The 20,319-nt window shown below is 37.4% G+C and overlaps 1 protein-coding gene across 1 annotated transcript in view; it reads left to right on the top strand.

The window, feature by feature from the left end:
* PCLO (piccolo presynaptic cytomatrix protein) overlaps positions 1 to 20,319 on the top strand; it is a 367,233-nt gene that overhangs the window by 276,029 nt on the left and 70,885 nt on the right. Inside the window, 7 exon segments of the mRNA XM_010580944.1 lie at positions 3,901 to 4,009; positions 4,618 to 4,685; positions 7,332 to 7,540; positions 12,635 to 12,685; positions 13,616 to 13,746; positions 15,379 to 15,405; positions 19,136 to 19,229. Coding sequence (XP_010579246.1) covers positions 3,901 to 4,009; positions 4,618 to 4,685; positions 7,332 to 7,540; positions 12,635 to 12,685; positions 13,616 to 13,746; positions 15,379 to 15,405; positions 19,136 to 19,229 — 689 coding nt within the window.

Below are 20,319 nucleotides of genomic sequence, written 5' to 3'. Positions count from 1 at the left end.
AAACTTTCTACCCCAAAATTCTTTTCCCCCAAATTTCACAGATCTTCCAGGATCAACAAAACATGCTGAATGCTCCCCAGGGACCCCAGGTAATTATTTCAAGTACTTTCATTCCTGGACTGATAGAAGCTACTTCTTAATAGTCCCTGACTCCCCACTGTTAAAAGCAGATTTCAAGTTTCACCAGTACTTAGCTTCCATTTCACAAGCTGTCAAATGACTAGTCAAAATGTCAGAAAAAGGAAATCAGTTCTGCAGAGTTTTCTGGTTTTATTTTTATCAGTTAACAGATAATTGGCCTACTTGCGCCTAAAGAAAAATAATAAACGTTAACACTTTACTAGTTGCTAAAAAGAGCCTGGCAATTTTGAACAGCGTTAAGCTGCATGCGTTAAGTATGGCAGTATGATGCAATACAGCAAAATTCCACTGTGAGGGTTTTGGTGAAACGTGGGCCCTTCCTCACTTCTGCAGCATAAGCACTGACCCTCCCTCCAGGAGCAAGCTCTTCGTTTAAGCACTGAGAGCAGCAACTATAACAAATACAGGAGACTTTGAGATATTTATTTGGTACTTACAAAGAGAAACACAATGGCTATACTGTGTCAGAGGAAAGGTATGCTTAGATTTTGATAACATCTCCAACTGTGGTCAATAACAGAGGCATATGGTAGAATATATGAACACAATAGGATTCTTTCTCTCTTTCAATACAGTAGGACTGTAGCATGGGGGTTTTTAAGGGAAAGTATGGTATTAATCTAGCTAAATGTGGATATCTCCATAGCATTTACGAATGTATGAGGTTCCTTCTCTGGATTAATCATTTTGTAATCAGTGGAAAATTATAAACTACTTCTGATTCCAGGTTCTAAATGTCACCATAAAGTAGATACCAAAAAGACTGAGCAAATCATGTGTGTCAGCACACTAGTGGAGCAGGGAGGAGGTCTTGATGTATAAGGCTGATCTGCTGACTGTGGGAGCTGATGTTGCTAAAAATAAGTCATTGCTCACCATCAATGCAGGATGTAGCCGTCCCAATAAAATAAAAGAAAAAAAATGCTAGAAGAAATTATGGATTCGATTATCAGGGCAATTACTAGTTCTTCTTCAGTCAGCAAAGCTGTCATGGAGCAATGTAAATTCTCCTGTTTCCCTGTTTGTTTTTTGTCTACTAAACTGGTGATTTGAAGCATACAAAGTTTTGGAAATGTGAATAACATGTCCTGACTGCCAAAGATCAGTTACAGAATGTGATTGAGTTTTGGGCAAAAAACATTTTCATCACCAGTCTCCTGTGACTTCTTGGTACTTTTTTTTCTCTTTTTGTTGATTAGACTCACATTCCTCCTAAATGTTTTCTTTGGAACATTATTTTTTTCCAGCAAAAGGTATTTAGCAGTTGCTACTTAAGAAAAGAGAAATCAGCTTCTTGCCTAAAAACTCTTTCCTTGGACCCCAGGGCTATCAGTCAGATCAATTAAGTCATGTTTAAATTGCTTTGATTTTAAACATTCATGAATCCACAAGGCAGCCAATAAAAAGAAAATACCCCTATACTGACAGCTTAAATGGATCTCTGTGTGAGCCAAGGCTGTTGAGATTCAATTTCCTTTCAGTCTGCTGCTTTGTTCACCCGTGCTTGGCCTCACTGACCGAGTGAATGACTGCAGCGCCATTGCACTCAGTAGTGAAACTCTCACTAGTGGAAATTAGACTTGATTTCCAAATTGCAGCACTGCAGTGGTACTCAGCTAGGCTCTTCCTGCTGGTCTTTTAAATCAAAGCAAGTTGTTGATGATAGCCTTACTGCTCCCCTGGTAAATTTTCTTCTGAAGCCATGCAAGCAGGATGTGATAGACCTTGGACGGTAGCTGGGTGCATTTTGTCAACAAAGCTCTTTTTTTTCTTTTTTCTTTACAAAAGAATGTTAACCACTTTCTCAAATATCTAAAACTTTCTAGTTTTATTCTTGTTCATTGCCAGTACATAGAAGTGGTGGCTTGGCTCGTCTTACTCAAGAGGTTCGTACCGTCTTACTCAACATGCTATGCCACGATAGCATTATGAAGGCACACATTGATAGGCAAACAAAAATAACTTCAGTTCCTTCCTTTATAGAAGCATTCTAAAGACAGAGTGCATGCTATTATATTTGTATGGCAGAAAATCAGGGGGAGCTGTGTTTATTCATAATTGCTGCTGCTTTATTCCAGAGGAACTGAGCTTAAAACCAGATCTGCTCTAACAAGCAAAAGCAGCATCATACTTTTGAATGATGGCTGGTAAATGAAAGGGGCTAAATTTTAGGAAAAGACAAATCTATTTTGGCAGTAAGCAGCTGGCTTTACTGCCTTCTGAGCATCACTTTTTAGTCATTCTGCACAGTCTGTATTTCTGTAAATTGCTGCAGACAAAATGATAAATTCTTATTGAGAAAAGTTATGAGCAAATCTGATATTTCAAATCCTAAGTCATGGAATCCTGGGGAAATTTTTGTAATATGAACTTATAGTCTTTATTTCTCATATTCTTTCATTGTCAAATAATTTCATCTGCTTTATTCCATGAACAATTCTCATTATATTTTATTTAGCAGCTTGTTTTCCTATAAGTTTATCTCCACATTTCACTTCATTATTTTTCCCATTTGTTATATGCAACAGCACAGGATTTTGAAATAAAAATATGACCCAGTTGAAGACTTGGTTGTATCTGTGTAAGTGGTAGCAAGCTAAGTGTTTGTGGTTTTCCTTGCTGTGTGGGTGATGTGGTTTTCAGATGTTTTGTAATACATTGCTTTTAGAGGACTATTAAGAATTCAGTATCTTGTCCCATTAAGCAATTTTTTCCTCTAGAGCCTGAGGCTTGGATTTTGACATTTGTACATGAGTGAGAATCATAGAATCATAGACTCAGAGAAGTTAATCTCTTTGGACTCGTCCTTATGACTAACTACTTCAAAATATGAATGCAGCTCTCAAAACTTGAGTTGTAACTCCCAGATATGAATCTACAGTTTGCTTTTTGTAAGCATTTTACTGTAACCAAAAGATTTCTCATCTTATCAGAATACACCTCACATGATTTATAGAGACTCTGCAAATACTGAGCATAAAACTTCCTTATAGTGATACCTTCCTCCATATCAAGTCTCCTGGCTCAGTCCTGGGATACCTGGAAGACACAAGAGATTAGATCAGTAAACAGTATTTTTCAGCCTGTTTATCATAGCTCTGTTCCTATCTTCCACAATGAATTTTGTTTAGCTGTTTTGACACTTTTTCATAAGAGAAGATATGGAAGAAGAATTTAAACCTGAGTATTTCCAGGCTGATGTTTGAAATGTGGAGGTACATTTTTCATTTAAAATCAATTTGCCCAACTGCCTTCATCTTGTTGTGTTTTCTTAAGTGACAAAGTAAAGAAAATGTATTTTAATTACCAAATTACATTCACAAATTTAGTCCCATTTTGAGGCTCAGCTTCTTAACAGCAAAGTGCCACTGTATGGAACAGTTATCTTCCAAGACCATGGCTGGCCAGGAAATGTCTGATATATAAAATGTTTGGTTCCTTGCCATGTTGGTAAGTGTGCATGTTTTTGATATTGCAAAAGTTTTTCAGTATCATGCAACCCCGACTGTGAAGAGTGCATGTATAGTTTGAATCAGAAAGGAATTAATCTCCTGACTTGTTTCAACAGGTAAGTTATAGCTGATGGGACAATAACATTCAACAGTCTAATCTGTGTGAAGTGAAAGGTCTTTGCTAATGTGTTGTGCCATTTAAACAACATTCACTGAATGTCACATCAAATCTTCTTGTCAAAGCAGTCTATCTGATGCCTTTGTCAAAATCTGAGCACTTGACCTCATGCTGCTTTTGCCTTCTTAGGAATGCAGGTGCTGGAATGGAATGGCATCCCCTTGACTGGGAAAACTTATGAAGAAGTCCAGAGCATTATTATTCAACAGAGTGGGGAAGCAGAAATATGTGTAAGACTGTGAGTTTTTCCCCATCTTTCTGTTTCCATTTTTTTTGGCTTTTCATGGCTTTCTTTTTTTTTTTTTTTTAAATTTACAGTTGTTAAGGTGGAACCTTTGTTAGCATGAAGCATCAATGTAATAATTAGCAAGAGTTCACTGTGAGTGTGGGAGGTCTGTTTGTTCTTTTTTCTTTCTAAAGTCATAAGAAAAGATGATCTGAGGCAGATGTTAGTAATTATGCTTTTATAAACAATGATATCTCCATTGTCGGGCCACAATCTCCTCTCATTGGTACACATACAATTCACTGAATTTACTGGGGTTAGAGAAAGATGATAATTTAGCACTAACTTGACTTTTACTGAAATCTGTATCCTTTAGATAAAAGTCATTTAAGCATCACGAGAAATGTATAAACTTACATTCAATCCATTAAAGATTTCACCTTAAAAGAACCTTTTCTTCTCAGCTCTTTGACAGCATTGCAAATACAAACAGCTAAGAAGGGGCCATGCTTGGGAGCTGCTTTCTGTCATGAACCACTATTCATTTATCTACTTAATATAATAATGAGGGTATGAGGAAAGAGTTTCTTTTGTCTCAGGCTTCTCATCGCTTTCTTTAGGGACCTGAACATGCTCTCAGACTCTGAGAATCCCCAGCACCTGGAGTTGCATGAGCCAGTGAAGGCAGGTAAGCGACAAGCTGTTGCTTTGATACTGTAGGACCGGATAGCAGCTGAAAATTGGATGTGATGTAAGCTAGGATATTACCATTGTAAGCTCAGGTGTTACATCCCAAATCTTGCTGTAGGCAGAAAGGGGACCACACCTTATATACAAAGCCGAGCATTTATTGTTGGTTGTTACTATTAGCCCAGTTCAATCCATACTGACACAGTCTACACTGTCTAATTAATACAAAGGAAATCTCAGTAACAATACGGCAGCTAACATTTGTTATCCAGGGGAAACCTCCCGCTAGCTACCCCTTCATCTATACATGCCACAGAAAACTGTGGCGTAATGGTCCCCCTTCAGCGGCCGCGGGCAGAGCTTTCACTCCAGGGACATTGCAGCAAGTCGACAATGTCCTGAGGAATTTGCTGGGAGAGTGTGATGTTTGTGGAGAGAGTTTTTGACTCCTCCTTGCTGGGAGGTGGATGATGTTGATGATTCCTTCCTCTTCACTTCAGGATCTGCTTGGGGCCTTTTTTAGCTTTTCTAGCATGCCTTGCTCTTTCCTCACTGGTCAGCAGCTCTGCGTTGCATAAGACTTCACTGGATATTGTACACTTCACATGTGATATATTCTTGTTCTTTGTTCCTTCTGTTGCCCCTAAAATTTATTTTGCCCAGGTCCTGAAGTTGCATCAATGCCAGTAACTGACCAGCAAGTTGCTGGTATCCCTGGGGCCTCAGCTATCGTTGTGTGCCCAAACCTTGCTGTCACCCCAGGCCCGTGCTTCTATAAGCTGCATTATTAATCTGGAGTCAGAAATATTTCAGTCTACACAGTGCGATTAGTGTTGTGCCTTTATATATCAAAATTATGAAGAATGGGCATTATACCATACAATTATACAAGGTGAAACATAATTCAGACAAATTAAGGTTATAGCCATCTTGTCATTAGACAGTTGTTGTTGCAGCCAGACCAGCTAAAATAAAGCTCCTAGCAAACTGGAGCAAGTCTGAATAACACACAACAAGCCCTAAGGCCTATGTTAGCATGATACAAGGCTTGTGGCCTCTCATTAGTAATGAAAATATAGTATTTACTAGGATACAGGGATGCAATAGGAAGTAGTTTGTGTGACGTTTTGTTATGTGACTCCTAAGATGGCAGTGCTTTTGTGGGGGGATTCCCTTCTATTCAATCAATACCATGACTGCAAACTCCAGTCATGGTATTAGTCATATCTAATCTAACATTAAACCAATATCCACAACCCTGCTTGTAATGTAGCCCTTCAGCAAGCTGAGTGCAGACTAAAAGTGTTTCACTCAGCATCTCATGGGTCCATTCTGAATTCTGTGGTTTTGTGGCTACTCTTTTATCAATCAGTACACAAGTTACCTGGATTAAATCCTCTGTTTTCTGACCATGTAACTCTTCCCATCTGTTAATATACTTACCATCAAGCTACCTTTTGTTGAAAATGGATGTTATTGATATTAACTGAAAGCAAACACTGAGTCTGACAGAGCTTTGAGGCAGAGCTACCCACAATTTTTTTTTGTAGTGAGCAGATCAAAAACACCAAAGGCATTCATAGCCACTGAAATTGGGTTTTGAAAGGATTAAAGCTAGAATGAAAAATATTCTTTATTAATGGAGAAAACTCAAAATGAGAAAGAACAGAAATAAAACTAAATTATCCCATTCTTGCAGGCATGCTTCCTCCTAGTCTAGCAATCTTCTAGTAGTTTCTTAGTTGGAACAACCTGTAGAGTCCCTTCTGGCTGCCAAGCCAAGTCTTTCTTGCCATCACCTCTGAGATTTTGCAGACTGCTTTGGAAAGAATAAGGCTAATGTATTGCCTTAAACCTCTCATACTTCTGAGAACCTGGGAAGCAAGCTGAGCCTAGTATCCTTTGAACTCTATGCATTTTAAGGCACACATGAAACTTACTTGATCTCATTTCTCTAATAAAAGGAGATTGCCATCTATAAAAGGTAAATTCTCCTCACTCCTTCCTGGGCAGCAGGGAGGGCAAGCAGACTCCTACCACAGATGCCTCACATAGGTGTGTGTAATAAGGAAAGATGAATCAGGGCTTTTACTCTTCATTTGATCTCATTTTATTCTGCTTTGTTTAATTTGCAGTGCTAAAGTTTTGAGCTCCTTTTCTCTTTATTTTTACATAAATTATCTCAGGAGCAGAATTCAGTTTTATTGAATGTCCAGATGATGAAAAAAAAAAAAAGTTGAAATTAAAGCTTGTTGCAACAAAGTTCAGATACTTGGTGAAACTGGACCAGTTCCAAGCAGTGCAAGTTAGCATAGGCCAGTCTTTAAAACTGTAATTTGCTCCAGGATGATTCAGTGTGATCAGCAAGGCCTGTTTTTCTTCAGCTAGAGAATAACCTTCTCAGAAAACTTGTGAGATGAGTAACAGTGGTTGACAGCATGTTGAGTAGAAAGATTGGAATTGGGATGTTGATGTTGTGGGGGAGATGTCTATTTTTTATAGGTTGCCTTTTGCATCTTCAAAGTATACCAGCAGATGATATGAAAATTTGTAAAGATCATTATCTTGTCCCTGTACCATGGCAAGATGGATCTGAATGTGGTAGCAATTACCAATATAAAGCTGTCTTACTTTAATCCAGTAGATAAAGCCAAGTCCCCAGGGGTTGATCCCAAGCAGCTTGCTGCAGAGCTCCAAAAGGTTTCTCTACAGCAGTCACCTCTAGTTGCTTCCTCGGGAGTGGAAAAGGGATCTCATGTTCACTCTGGAACCACTTCTGCCACCTCCAGCGCTGTTCCCAGCCCTGGTCAGCCTGGTTCTCCCTCTGTGAGTAAAAAGCGGCACAGCAGCAAGGTAAGAAACTTCTTAGTTATGCAGCAAAAACATTCTGATGACAAGAAGAAACTGACTATTTATCTTCTTTAATGTAGCAAGAAATCACAGCACATATTGATGAATTCATTTCCATACAAGTGTTGAGTATTACTGTTCAGCTGTAGAATTTGGAAACAAGGAAAGGAAATTATGTGATTTATCCAAGGTTATAAAAGGTTGGGCCCTCTCTGAAAATAGATTTCATGAACTTAATATTATTGTTTTTAAACAAAATAATTGCTCTTTTCAGTCTTTGTTGCTGTTGCTTTTAAAGTGCATCCTACATGATGTTGAGATACTAGTTCCACAGAGGAAGCTGATATTGCTAAGACCATAATTTCCCTCTCTGTACTAAGCTACTGTTTGAAGTGTTACAAGCTGTGAATAATCATAGCAATACTAAGCATTTCTCTGAAAGCCAAGGAAAGAATGAAAAATAAATTTACCATCAAAATGTGTTTTGTCACTAGCTAATTCCTGTGAACTTGTTAAGCACAGTTTCTCATTTTCTTTGCCACATCCTGTCCATTTCTCAGCTGAACTTTTTTCTCCTTGTGCACCCACCTGCACACCTGGAAGGGCAGAGTGGGAATTTGGTAGCATTTTTTCACAGCTGAAGCTGGAAACTAGATCATAAAGTCATCTGTCACATTTTTGCATTTTGTGTCAAAAAAGTTAACACCTGAAGTGAAAATCAATCCTGTGAAGACTGCATTTGCTTAAGCAATTTGCAAGACAGCTAAACCTGATTGCTATCCTGAATACTCAGTTTCTCACTGTCTTACTATTGGAAGCAAAGCGTCACATTGCAAACAAGGTGCTTTCTATGTGTTTATTTCTCTGCATTTTTATTACTTCTTGGGACTGTCAGGTTCCTACTGCATTATTGTTATGTTTGTATTTTTGTGCTGTTGAAGCTATGGCTGTGATTTGGACTACAAAAGTGTTAGGTACTGTACAAACAAAAACCAGAAATGGTGCCTGCTGATTTCAGATAGCTCTTCAATACGCTTACATAACTTTCATGTGAGAGGAAACACAAAAAATGTCTCTTTCATCCAGCAATTTAGCAAAAACTGTAAATGTCCTTGTTGGTCAGTTTGTTTTGGATAGTAATTCTGCCTGGCCACAATTCCCATAGCCTTTAATGAACTAATTCAGGTCTATGATGCACAAATTAAATCCATAATCCAAGATTTACTGCACCTAACTTCAGGGATGTGGCAGAATTGCCTAATCATCAGGTGAATAGTTGGTTTCATTACACCTTACTCTGAATATTATGTACATCTACATATGAACTAGTTTGCCCTGTGCTTTATGTGTACTAGTGAGAATAATGCACTTCTGAAATACAATTCCTGAGACTGGATGAAACCTGGCGTTGAAGTGCATGCACTGCATGGGAAGGAGAGGGCAGGGCTCTTAGTGCAGGTGTCGCTTCAGTGTCTACACTGAAACCCCTTTCATTTGGTTAGATGAATCACATTCCTAAATCCACTGCATAGTATATGGAGATCCATAAATCCTTGGTGTACAGTGTATCCTGGAGAAGTGCCCCTCTCTGTCCACATGAGAAGACTGGCACTGTAGCAGGTCACCTAAAGTTAGATGCATAAATTTAATCTCCTGCTTCACAGAGGATTTAGTAATCTTTTATGCAAATTCAGCTGAAGGCTTATAAAGATGAAACAAAAAATTATTAAAACTAATGCCTTTATGTAGGGGATGCAAAAGTCAAAACTAATCAGGCAAATATTTTAAATATTCTTTGCTTATTTCTGAAAATCATGTTGGGAGGCATTTCCTTCATAACAACCGTAGCTTTTGTTGACTTGTATAGTTTCTGTTCATTGACTGCAGGCCAAGTTTATAATGGTGTTGAGCTCTGTTAGAAGAGAAAGCTACTGCTCATCCTTTCTGGAACTGCTCTTTGCCTTGGGCTGACAGCATTTCTAGGCAGGCTGTAGCCTTGCCAAAGTATCATGAAAGACTAAATATCCAAACTGCCTAGATCTTGTTTTTGCGACTGTTCTTATTTTTAGCAAGCAAAATCTTTCTTTTTTTTTTTTTTAAGCTTTTTGTACAGCATATACACTCCATAAATGTTGTAGGATTCTCTTTGATATTCTGCAGTGCCGATTCTCTCATATTTAGTGCTTTGTCCCATTACTACAGAAAGTGATAGTGCGTAGCATCAGAGCCTGGCATTAACAAGTTTCACATGGTAATGACAACCTTCTCCAGCAGGTGTGATGGCATTTACAAAGCACCGGCTCTTACACAGGGTGTGTGAGTGCATGCAGGAAGTATCAAAAGAAATCAAATTGAAATTAGATTAGCCACCACAAGAGAGATTTAACCTTTGGGAGCCTTGAGCTGACTATATCCTGTGCAGACCTGTTTCTTTTGTAATGTAAATGCATGATCATTCTACAGTGCAGATTACATCCAGGTTATAAATGCCCTATAGAAACATTTAGTTGTCTTTGTGTCTTGAAGAATGGGTTGTTCTTCTAAATCCTCAGATCCTTTAGCTCCTAGAGAAGTCAGCAGTGAAATACTTTTCCTTCTTTTCAAATTAATCCTCACTGAGGCCCTGATAAAAAGAAAGATATTTATTTGCATCTCTGCCTTTCAATCCACATCCAACTTCAAAGTTGGCCCAGCTCTGAGCTGGGGGTTAGACCAGGTGACCTTGAAAGGTCTCTTTGAGCCTAAATTATTCATGTTTCTTTGAAATATTTGGGTAGTTCTTCATGATCAGTTTTAAATCAGCTGACATCAGAGAAAACCCCAGATATTTAATATGCTGAATCACAGCCTTTTGTATGAATACAGAGATTTAACAATGATACAGAAACACAAAAATGCACATTTATTTTTACAGACAAGTAGATAAAAGCAAAGTAACTGCACGGCTAAAGGGAACTCCACTTAAACCACCTTTGGAAGTCCCCACACAAATTCAGCATGCCCATTTCTTTTTCTCTGCACTCCTTCTACAGTATCTGTACTAATACATTCTGTATTACATATTTGGAGTGAACAAACTCATTATTTTTACTATTCAAACTTCTGAAAAATTAGAGCATTTAGACTAGCCAGCACTGATTTTGTAGCCACAGCACAGCTAACTCCATGTTATTTTGTAGCATTGTCAGTATTGTCACTGCTAGTACAGACTGAGGTCAGAACTATTAAAGTATAATAAAATCCATTTCCAGAGGTAAGGTATGAGAAATGTAAGCCATTTAAGCCCTACTTTGAAAGTCTGCATGATGCTCAGGTAGGTCTCTGTCTTTGGCAAAAGACGTGAAATTCTCTTTTTGAATGTTCTTTCAAGGACCCAACAAGTTTTCGGAGTAGTTTGCTATCAATCTAAAATATCATTTAAGATTCAGAACATTTTATAAACTATTGATGACCTATTTTAGCTGTTAGAGGGATTACACTTATTTAAAAGCTTTGTAAGGTACCAAGAAAAGCTGATTTAAAAATTTTCCATGAGAACTATTTTTGAGAGGCACACGCATCTCAAGAAAAATCAACACTTTTTTTCTGAAAAAAGCTTGTGTTCATAAAGAAACAAATCTAGAAGGCAAGGTAAAGCCTGTAAAACAAACAAAAATAAGGCACCACAAGACAGTGAATATAACTATATAATAGGCAGGTTTGGGCTGTTTTTCTCCCATGTTTTCATTGCACTAGTTTGGCTGAGATTTTTCTGGCTAGCTCCAGTCTGCATATCTGAGTGATTGAAGGGATGTTTCTTCATCACAAACTTGAAAAGGGTAGTGCATCACCTTAACTTCATGCTCTGGTCCAGGAGATAAGGGGTCTGCATTGGCCTAATTTAAAACCATTCATATCCAACATCCTGAGAAAATGTCTAAGGGTTCTTCTGGAGGGTAGGGCAGCACAAAAAAGGCAGATGAGTTTTACTCTACTCAGAAAGTGAAAGAAATCCTAATTACACAGAATAATAGGTCGGGCTGCTGGTCATGTCTGGAAGAATAGGAAAAGATGATTTCCAGACCAGTCTTCAGAGACCAGTAGGTTTGTCCTTGTTTGCATCCTTTGTTTTCTGCTGCATCAACCAAGGAAGCAGCTGTGGAGAGAATGCAAAAATATTCAAATCCTGCTACTGAACCAGAGAGAGTTTTCTTGCTTGACTGATGGCTTGCAGATTAGAGGTAGGTCCAGGCTGGCTCAAGGGCACCACCGTTTAACAGAACAGCATATTTTTGAGAGTCCAGGATTTGAAGCAAATGGTGCTATTAATTTCCAACTACTAACGAACAGGTGGGAAGAAAAGGGGAAAAAAGAAGACACCAAGGATTTTATTGCTTTTGTCAGCAACCTAGAGAAGCTCAGTGATAGAGAACAGAGAGAGGCAAGCATGATTATACAGCATTGTAAAGGGGAGAACAGAAAATTTAAATTTCATGTCATGGAAAGTGTGTGGACGAATTTGAAAATGAAGTGGTGTTGCTGAATTGATTATCAGAAAACACAGAATAAAGCAAAAAATACTATATGAGATGGCTGCAGTTGTGAAATCCACTTATATACATCACTCAGTTTTAATACCATTCTTTCCGCTCTTTCTACTCACTTTCATCTAAACTCAATTTAAACTAGTGTAACCTTTGCCTTTCAATAGAAATATGGCTGTGTTGTGTTTGACATGGTACTTGGTTTCTCTTTGCAACATTCACTTTTGTTACACAGGGTTAATGCTATATGTTTTTTTCTCCCCATGCCTCCTTGTGTGACCAATCTGCTCAGACTGTAAAGACTTTGGTGTTCAAGTTGTCTGATTCTGTACTTGCACGAAGGCTGATTAAAATGGCTGGGATGGACTTTAAGTGCTGTTGAATACCGTAACTATTAGTTTTGAGCATACAAATTGGAGACAATTAAATGTTTTTTAAAAATGTGTGGCAATACAGGAGTATAAGCAACACCTGTTACAAAAGTTAACTTTGAAAATCTATTATTTCCAATATGCCTATGTGTATATTTGTGAGTGTGCGCCTATGTATTTATTTATGTATTTTAATCTCGCAGCCCACGGAAACTATGAAGTCTGCTTCCCATCCAATCACTGGAGAAATTCAGGTAAATTTGTAGGTTTTGCTGTGGAAATTGCTGTTGCTACTGGCTGCGTTTTTCTGATGATTAAGTTTGCAGAAAACAAGCTCCATTAACTGATTTTTTATTCAACTCCAACCCCTTGAAATGTCACTTATGTAAGTCAGTGCTTGATTTTTGCCTCTGTCTTTAATGTTGGCTTGTGTAATACAAACAGAAGGATGGAAAATGCTGTTGTTCCTGAAGGGGCTAAAAAAGCAGTGAGATTCATTCTAATCTTTAATCTTTGGGCACTTACCGTGGTTTACTTCAGAAATTCCCAGACTGTTTACATTTAAGCAGAGAGTGCTGTGGGTTCCTCATAGTACAGTGTATTTATTTCCATACAAAGCCAAGTTTGTGGTTATCTCTTATGTAAACTGACTTTATGCTAGCTTTTTAAAACAGTGGAACTGGGAGCAGAAGAATAAATGAAGCCTAACTTCCTATAAATTTCTGTCTTTTTTTTCCTTAATTAATCCCTCACTCCTATACCAGTACTATGAGTCTTTCCATAGTATTATAACATTCTTCCCAGGCTTGGGCTCCAGGTTGTCAGAATTTGTGTAATTCTTACTCCATAAGCTGGCTATATGCTCAGAATAATATCAAGGGTTCAAATTTCATCTCCTTTTTCCTGATTGGAATAGATCAATACATGTGTTTCCTTTTTTTTTTTTTTTTTTTTTTTGCCAATACTGGCAGACTTTGAAAGCAAAATTTGTTTCAAGATCCAACATAATCATCTAGCATCTCATTCTAGTCAGGAGAGAAAGAGAGAGACTTCCAAAATGTGTTTATTTCCAGACAAAGTAAAGGTCTAAAATGTATTTTATTCAAAGAATTTAAGAGAGGTATCAAATCATTTGGGAAGTGAAAATAACAAATAATCTTTCTGTGTTTTAATGCATTCTCTAGCTTCAAATCAACTATGACAAACACCTTGGCAACCTTATCATCCACATCCTTCAGGCAAGAAACCTCGCTCCCAGAGACAACAATGGCTATTCGGATCCCTTTGTTAAAGTTTATCTTCTTCCAGGGAGAGGGTAAGTATAGAGGAAATTTTAACCTGAGCTTTCTTTTAATTTGGGTCTGTTACTTGTCACTAATAAACGGAACTGAAAGTTATTACTATAGAAAATCCAGGTCCAACACCAGGAAAAATGGTGGATTTTTAATAGAGAGCCAGATCCTACTCGCAGGAGAATGTGCATACTTTGCTAATGACCTCAGGGACTTCATGATCATTCCTGTAGTTTTTTTATTTTTTTTCATGTTTCCATTTAAAAATTCTAATACATGCAAAAATATGTATTAAAAGAACAACAGACTTTACTCAAATGTACTAAATATATACAATACTTTCTGTAATATAGAAAGCTACATGTTAAGGTTAACATGGAATGTTTGCTTCAGCTCAAGACATTCCGAATTTGGGACAGATTTGCAAACATACAGAATTACAGTTTCTGAGATAAATTTAAGGTTGCAGTATAATATCAAAGGTGAGAAATACTAGTCAGAAAACATTCATCCCATGTGATTTTTTACAACTTTTTTTTTAAGAGCTAAGATTTGGTTTTAGAAATCCTGGTGATTTTGTATCTAATGACTATACAAATCACTAATCACTTTTTCACAGACCATTGCTTTTTTAGACTCTGTAATTACAAATAGCTCATTAGTGTTTCCTTTGAAAGATATGTTTCTGTATCAGCAATATTATAACTCTTTTTTGTGCCCTAAAGTTGCAGAGTGTCACATGTATGCATAAGTATACATGGTTATAATAATACTGCTGACTTCGGTGACACAATACATATATGTAAAGTTAGGCTGATGGATCAGACCTTAGGTTGCAAAGACAAATTCCTGCAAACTTCTCTGCTTGTGTAATCACACTCATCCTAAAAGACTCTCAGGCTAGGATGACACAACTAAAAATCTGTATTTCTGTTCTCTTCAAAATAACAGGAAAGTGCATGCTCAGGTCACAGTGCAGCATTTGACATATAGGCAAGCACCGCTAAAAGCGCATGAATGGTACAACTAAAGGCAGGCGTATTCTTTTGTAGCTTGATAATTCCAGCTATACAGCATTCAATATTGTTCAGTGGCACTGGGCCCGAAACTCTTACTGAATATCATGGGAACAGGGCCTAAGTCTTGAGGGTTTTTTTAATGCACCTAAAAGTCTTGTAAGATATTTGTCAAATCAATCTTACTGGGAATTTTGCAGGTACATTCACTGGTGTAGAAATAAGACTGAACTAGAGAGACATTCACTCTGCAGAGGTCTAAGGCAGATCCAAGTATAGGTTTAAACTTGCTGCCAAGTTATGAAGAATTTGGATTTTAGTTTTATTTGGGTTCTTTATTTTAAAACATGGTATTGTTACAATTTTGCATTTAACTTGGGGCTTTAGGGAATAATGAAAATGAAGAGCTTCTCAAAAGCGCTAAACTTGTTTCTGAAAGCACAAGCTTGAATTGCTACTGAATATCTTTTATCTGTAGTTCAGTCCACGCTAGACTTCTTATTCTTCTCAATGCCTCTATTTCCTTTGATTCTGAAACTAGAAACTACCCATTATTCACATGTTTTCTTTATCTCTGTTCCCATTTTCTCTCACACTGCTTCCTCTGTGTTCCTAACTCTGTAAATGCTGGATATGCAGTCAAGTCATGGTTGTCCAAAATGCAAGGTAGAGTGTGCTATCTTCCAATTTTATTCTTTCATTTTTGTATGCATGCATGATATGATAAACCTGTGCATTGAACTATAGATTTCTCTTGAGTTTTGATGGCACACAATTGCAGCATGGTTTTGCTGTTCATTCTCTAATAAATCCCTTTTCCAGGTCAGCAAGAACTGGAAATGAGTAATTAATGCTTCCTGGTGCAGTAATATTCTAGGGCCAAAGTTTGATGACAAACAAAATTCCTTGTGAATTCTGGAAGAATTTAGTTCAAAGATATCTAAAGATTCATTCTCACTCACTGAAAGTTGCAAAACAGTTAACTGTGAACTTGTATCAAGATTTTGAGTGGTGTTAGTGCCAAGAGAAACAGGCACTGTTTGGCAATGAAATGGAACATTTTTCTCTATATACCTTGCACAGCGTATAGACATTAAAGCCAGGTATAATTCTAGATAATTGCACAGCTGGCTTTAAAGCTGCTTGACCACAAAAATGGGGTTTTTGTCATAAACAAAGTTGAATTTTTACCTATTGAATTATTAGTGCTTTGTTTGTCCTGGAGTTGGAAACATAAGGCAAAACTCCATTCTCACGATATACTAATATCAGCCCAGGCTAAGTACATAAGAACAGTATTTCAGCCTAAATTCTAAATTTGTTTAAAAGTAGAAAACTGATGAAACAAGTCAGCAGATGAATTTCAATAAACAGATCTTCTCTATCATCAGTCTTTTTCTTCATTAATAAAATTATTTAATGAATGTTCTTAAATGCCACATTTTATATGCAGTCATTCTATAATACTTTTTTCATTGTACTTTCAGTGGTATTATGTGTTAATAAATTATAATTAAGGAAACATAGAGAAATGAGAAAGAAGAGGCTAATGCAGTTTGTATCTTTTCACACAGCATACTCTGAGAATTTCAAGTGCAAATTATTTCATACTAGGTATAGACTGGTTTAATGAATGCATTTTATTAAATCATCTCCATCTCTTAATCACAATTGTTGGGGGAAAGTTGCATCAGTGGTATGAACTTAATGTATTTGCCAGATCCTTCCCTTCAGAGGTCTAGAAATCTTCAGCTGTCATCCAGCTTAGCCTGGGTCCACACCTCCTTAGAAGTGGTCAGGGTCTCCTGCTTCCCTCTGCAACAGATCCAGACCGTAGGTTACATCAATGTCAGCTAACACCACCTTTGCCAGTTTAGATCCAGATACTATGGATTTCACTGGAAATACTCCAGAGTTACCATGTTAACAACACATTTACCTTTTGTCACTGCCAGCTCTGAAACTCAACGCTGCATGAATCATCTTCTCACATATTTCTGAAAAAACTCAGAAACTTTGAAAAGGTGATGAGGTTGTAATATTGCAAAAGGAAATCCATGAAATGGAAGGGAATGTCATGGCGTCATTTTCTTGGCTGAGTGTGCAAAGGGTCCTTTCCTACTTTCTTCACAAAGATGAAAGTGTATCAGTTCCTTAAATCCAGTAGATCATATGACATTTAGACAGGCCCAAGCTGCATAATACTGCCCTGGTTTAGTTTAGGTAAGAAGTAAATGGGTTACTCTGGGTGTAGAAGAACTTTTGATTAGTTAATATTTCATTAATAGTTGATCAGAATAGACATTCGTTTGAGAAGTACTGTGAGCCCAGAGAGAGAGATGCTGCCTGCCCAGCTGTCACTTACCCATGTCCTGTGTCTCCATAAGGGTCAGTCAAATCTCATTAATACTTTGGGTGATTGCGATGCTTTTTTCAGTTCAGAGAGTTGGAAAAGAAGGCTAATGAGGTGCTTGAAAAATTTAAGTGCATTACTGAATAGGATTTGCCATCAAAATCTAGTTTCCAAAAGGATTCAGATTTTGTATTTCGGCTTTCCTTCCAAGATATGCAAAGAAATAACTTTGCATGAGTTTCTTTTTCATATGTTCTTGGTCTCCCTAGATTTTAATGCATCCTTTTCTTACTGACACACAAGAAAAAAGAATATCGTCCTCCCCCCCCCCCCCCCCCCAAAAAAAAAAATATATACCATTGTATGTTGTGGCTGACAGAACTGACTGAACTGTGGAGAGCTGCTGCTTTCTTTTCAGAAAAGCAGAGGTGGACAGGTACTTTGTTTCACAGTCCCAATGCCATTCACATTTTTCGGTAAACTGGAAGACAGTGGATAGCATGTTTTGCAAGAAAATAAATGGAACTACATAGAATGACTAGAGCAAAATGTAAGAGCAAAAATAGCTGCAAGTCCCTTTCATTGAAAGATATCAGTCTAGTAGGCAGCTTGGATATGGCCACCCTCTTTTGGAGAATAAGGCCACTAGACACTCCAGAATAATTAAATGGGAGCACTGCACAGTAGAATTGAGTTTGTGGAGTGAAACTGCTGGTGCTGAAGACCCAACATTGACATATGTGTGTCAGTAAAACACATGCGTCTTTCACATAACCTTAATTCAGACCTGCTCCAGTCTGGTACGATGCATGGTACACCATTAGTGACTAGCTGATTAAATGAGTCCCTGGAGTGTATCTTCTGAGTTAATCTCATATGAAGGGAATCTATTTCATTAGCTCTGAGACCATGCCACAGTGTGAACCAAAGCACAGTTCAAACAAAAGTTTGAAGTGAGAATCAGGAGAACAGCACACTACCAAAAACTAATGTAGGGAAACCATAAAAGTGTTTAATAGGGCAGATAGAGGTCACTGTGTGCCATTTGGCCTTAGTGCTGGAGAACAGTCCTGGACACATTTAATTTAATAATAGATATAGCATGTAAGTCTTTTAATGTATCAGAGGTTTGAACAGAAGACAAAGGGCAGTTGACTTGCAGACTGGCAAAAAGAGGTTTTTTACCTTATATCTCATTGGGTTTTCAAAGTATTAAAAGCTTCTCATGTTCTCCTACCCAGCTCTTCTGAGACATCCATTAAAATTTATATTAAGTTAAAATTGGAATGGAAGCAAATCTGACATCAAAGCTCACAGAACTAAATGAATCCATATTCTCTTAAAGGTTGCTGTATTGCTTTCTCCATACTCAGGAAATGGAAAGTACAATAGAAAGCACTATCGAATCTTTTTAAAAACAGATTATGCAGCCAAACTTTTTATTCTTGGCTATTGATAAAAACAATCATGAGCTTGATGGACTGTTATGTTGGTTTCCAGTACAGTTAGAGGTATAGGCAGAGAATAGGATCAATAAGAAATTAGTGTTTCTATCATTAACAGGATATTAGTTACCCCATGGCATTCATTAAACATTCTTGTGAGATGGGACTCCTGTAATTAGAGACTGCAACCTATAAATATAATGGATTCATGCTACTTTAAAGTGCTAATAGGAGGATGGTCTTAGAAAATAAATCAGTGCATTATCACTTCAATTTATAATCAGAGCCCAACACCTACAATGAGAGAACAAAGTGTATGTGCATGTGCTGACTGATGCTTTATGCTGAAATGGTTGTAGGCAGAGCTAGCCTGCTGAAGAGTCAGAAGAAGATGTTTTAAAAAACCATGTCAGGAAAGCATGCTAAGAAAAACCCCAAAGGCTGTTGTTGTCCTCTTGTAACCTTGAGTTGTTGCAGAAATGAGAGATGCAGTTCTGTTCTTTTTCTGGTTTTTGGTTTGTGGGTGTTTTTTTGCATTAGAAATGAAAAAACCCAAAAGATCACTAATGTAATGTTTCCTTCCTTTGTTCAAATTCAGTGCCGAGTACAAGAGGAGAACTAAGTACATACAGAAAAGCTTGAATCCTGAGTGGAATCAGACAGTAATTTATAAAAATATCTCCATGGAGCAGGTGCGTGACTGGTAGCACTGTTCAGTGCAATTTGCTACTTTATTATTTGTATGGTCTGCAGTGCTTACTGTGAAGGGAGCAGTGCTACAGGCAATTCTGTGAACCACTGTAAAATCTTGCCAAATTTAGGGGAAATTTGGAACTATTTCCTTGCCTCTGATAGAACTTACTATATCAATGCTCTTTTCTTGTCCCTTCTACTCATAAAAATGGTAATTTGTGGGGATTACGCTCATAATCATGTCATAAGTACAGATGTGGCAATTTAAAAAATGATAATGGAATACAGGAAGGGAATAAATTAAGACATAAGTTTCTGAAGTAGTTGCAGAAATCACTGTCACTCTTCATTCCAAAAGCCATGCAAGCTCACACAAAACACAGGTCCTACCATTTTCTTATTCAAAAATATTTGTGAAGTGTAGAGATACGTTTTTAGATTTAGCAGCAATTTACAGCAGTGGGCTTGAAATATGAATTACCTAAAAAAATTAGAAGATATGTAATTTCCTTGTTATAGAAAGATTTAACTCACATCTGGGAAAGAAGTCTGTGGAAGTCTTCTCCGTTTCTTGGTGGCTTCCTAACTCTAACTGACTTGCAGGGTTAACTGAGGCAGCATGAAGCAGTTGAGTCCTCTTTTTCTCCATCTCCCCTTGTAAATGGACTTTTTACCATTTGGAAAAGGCATAATGAGCAAAATGATGATCAGTCCAATTCTTTAAATTATGAAGTATATTTTATAGAATAATGGATCTGTACACAGTCCTAAATCGTTGCCTTTCTTAGTGTTTTGTTCTTGATACTTTCAACTTCATTTTTCAAGGCCATTTAATCTTTCAGAACTTCTTAAAAAAGCCCAGAATAACCAGACTCTTTAGTGAATAGATTTTCCCATGCTTTTAATATACTTCTCCAACATGACACCAAGTCCTCAATATTATCTCTCTAACTTAAAATTTCATTTTTCATTCTTCTCGGTCATTGAGAGGAACATAGATTAAGATACTCATTTTTGCATGGAGAAAAACCCTTCCCACAGAGGAACTTAGATGGTTGCTTATGCAGTCTACATGTCTGAACTTAACAG

The sequence above is a fragment of the Haliaeetus leucocephalus genome, unplaced genomic scaffold, assembly GCF_000737465.1.
Source record: "Haliaeetus leucocephalus isolate CR32 unplaced genomic scaffold, Haliaeetus_leucocephalus-4.0 Scaffold751, whole genome shotgun sequence".
Lineage (NCBI taxonomy): Eukaryota > Metazoa > Chordata > Aves > Accipitriformes > Accipitridae > Haliaeetus > Haliaeetus leucocephalus.
Note: the sequence above shows the minus strand (reverse complement) of the source record. Positions and strands in the feature narration are given on the sequence as shown.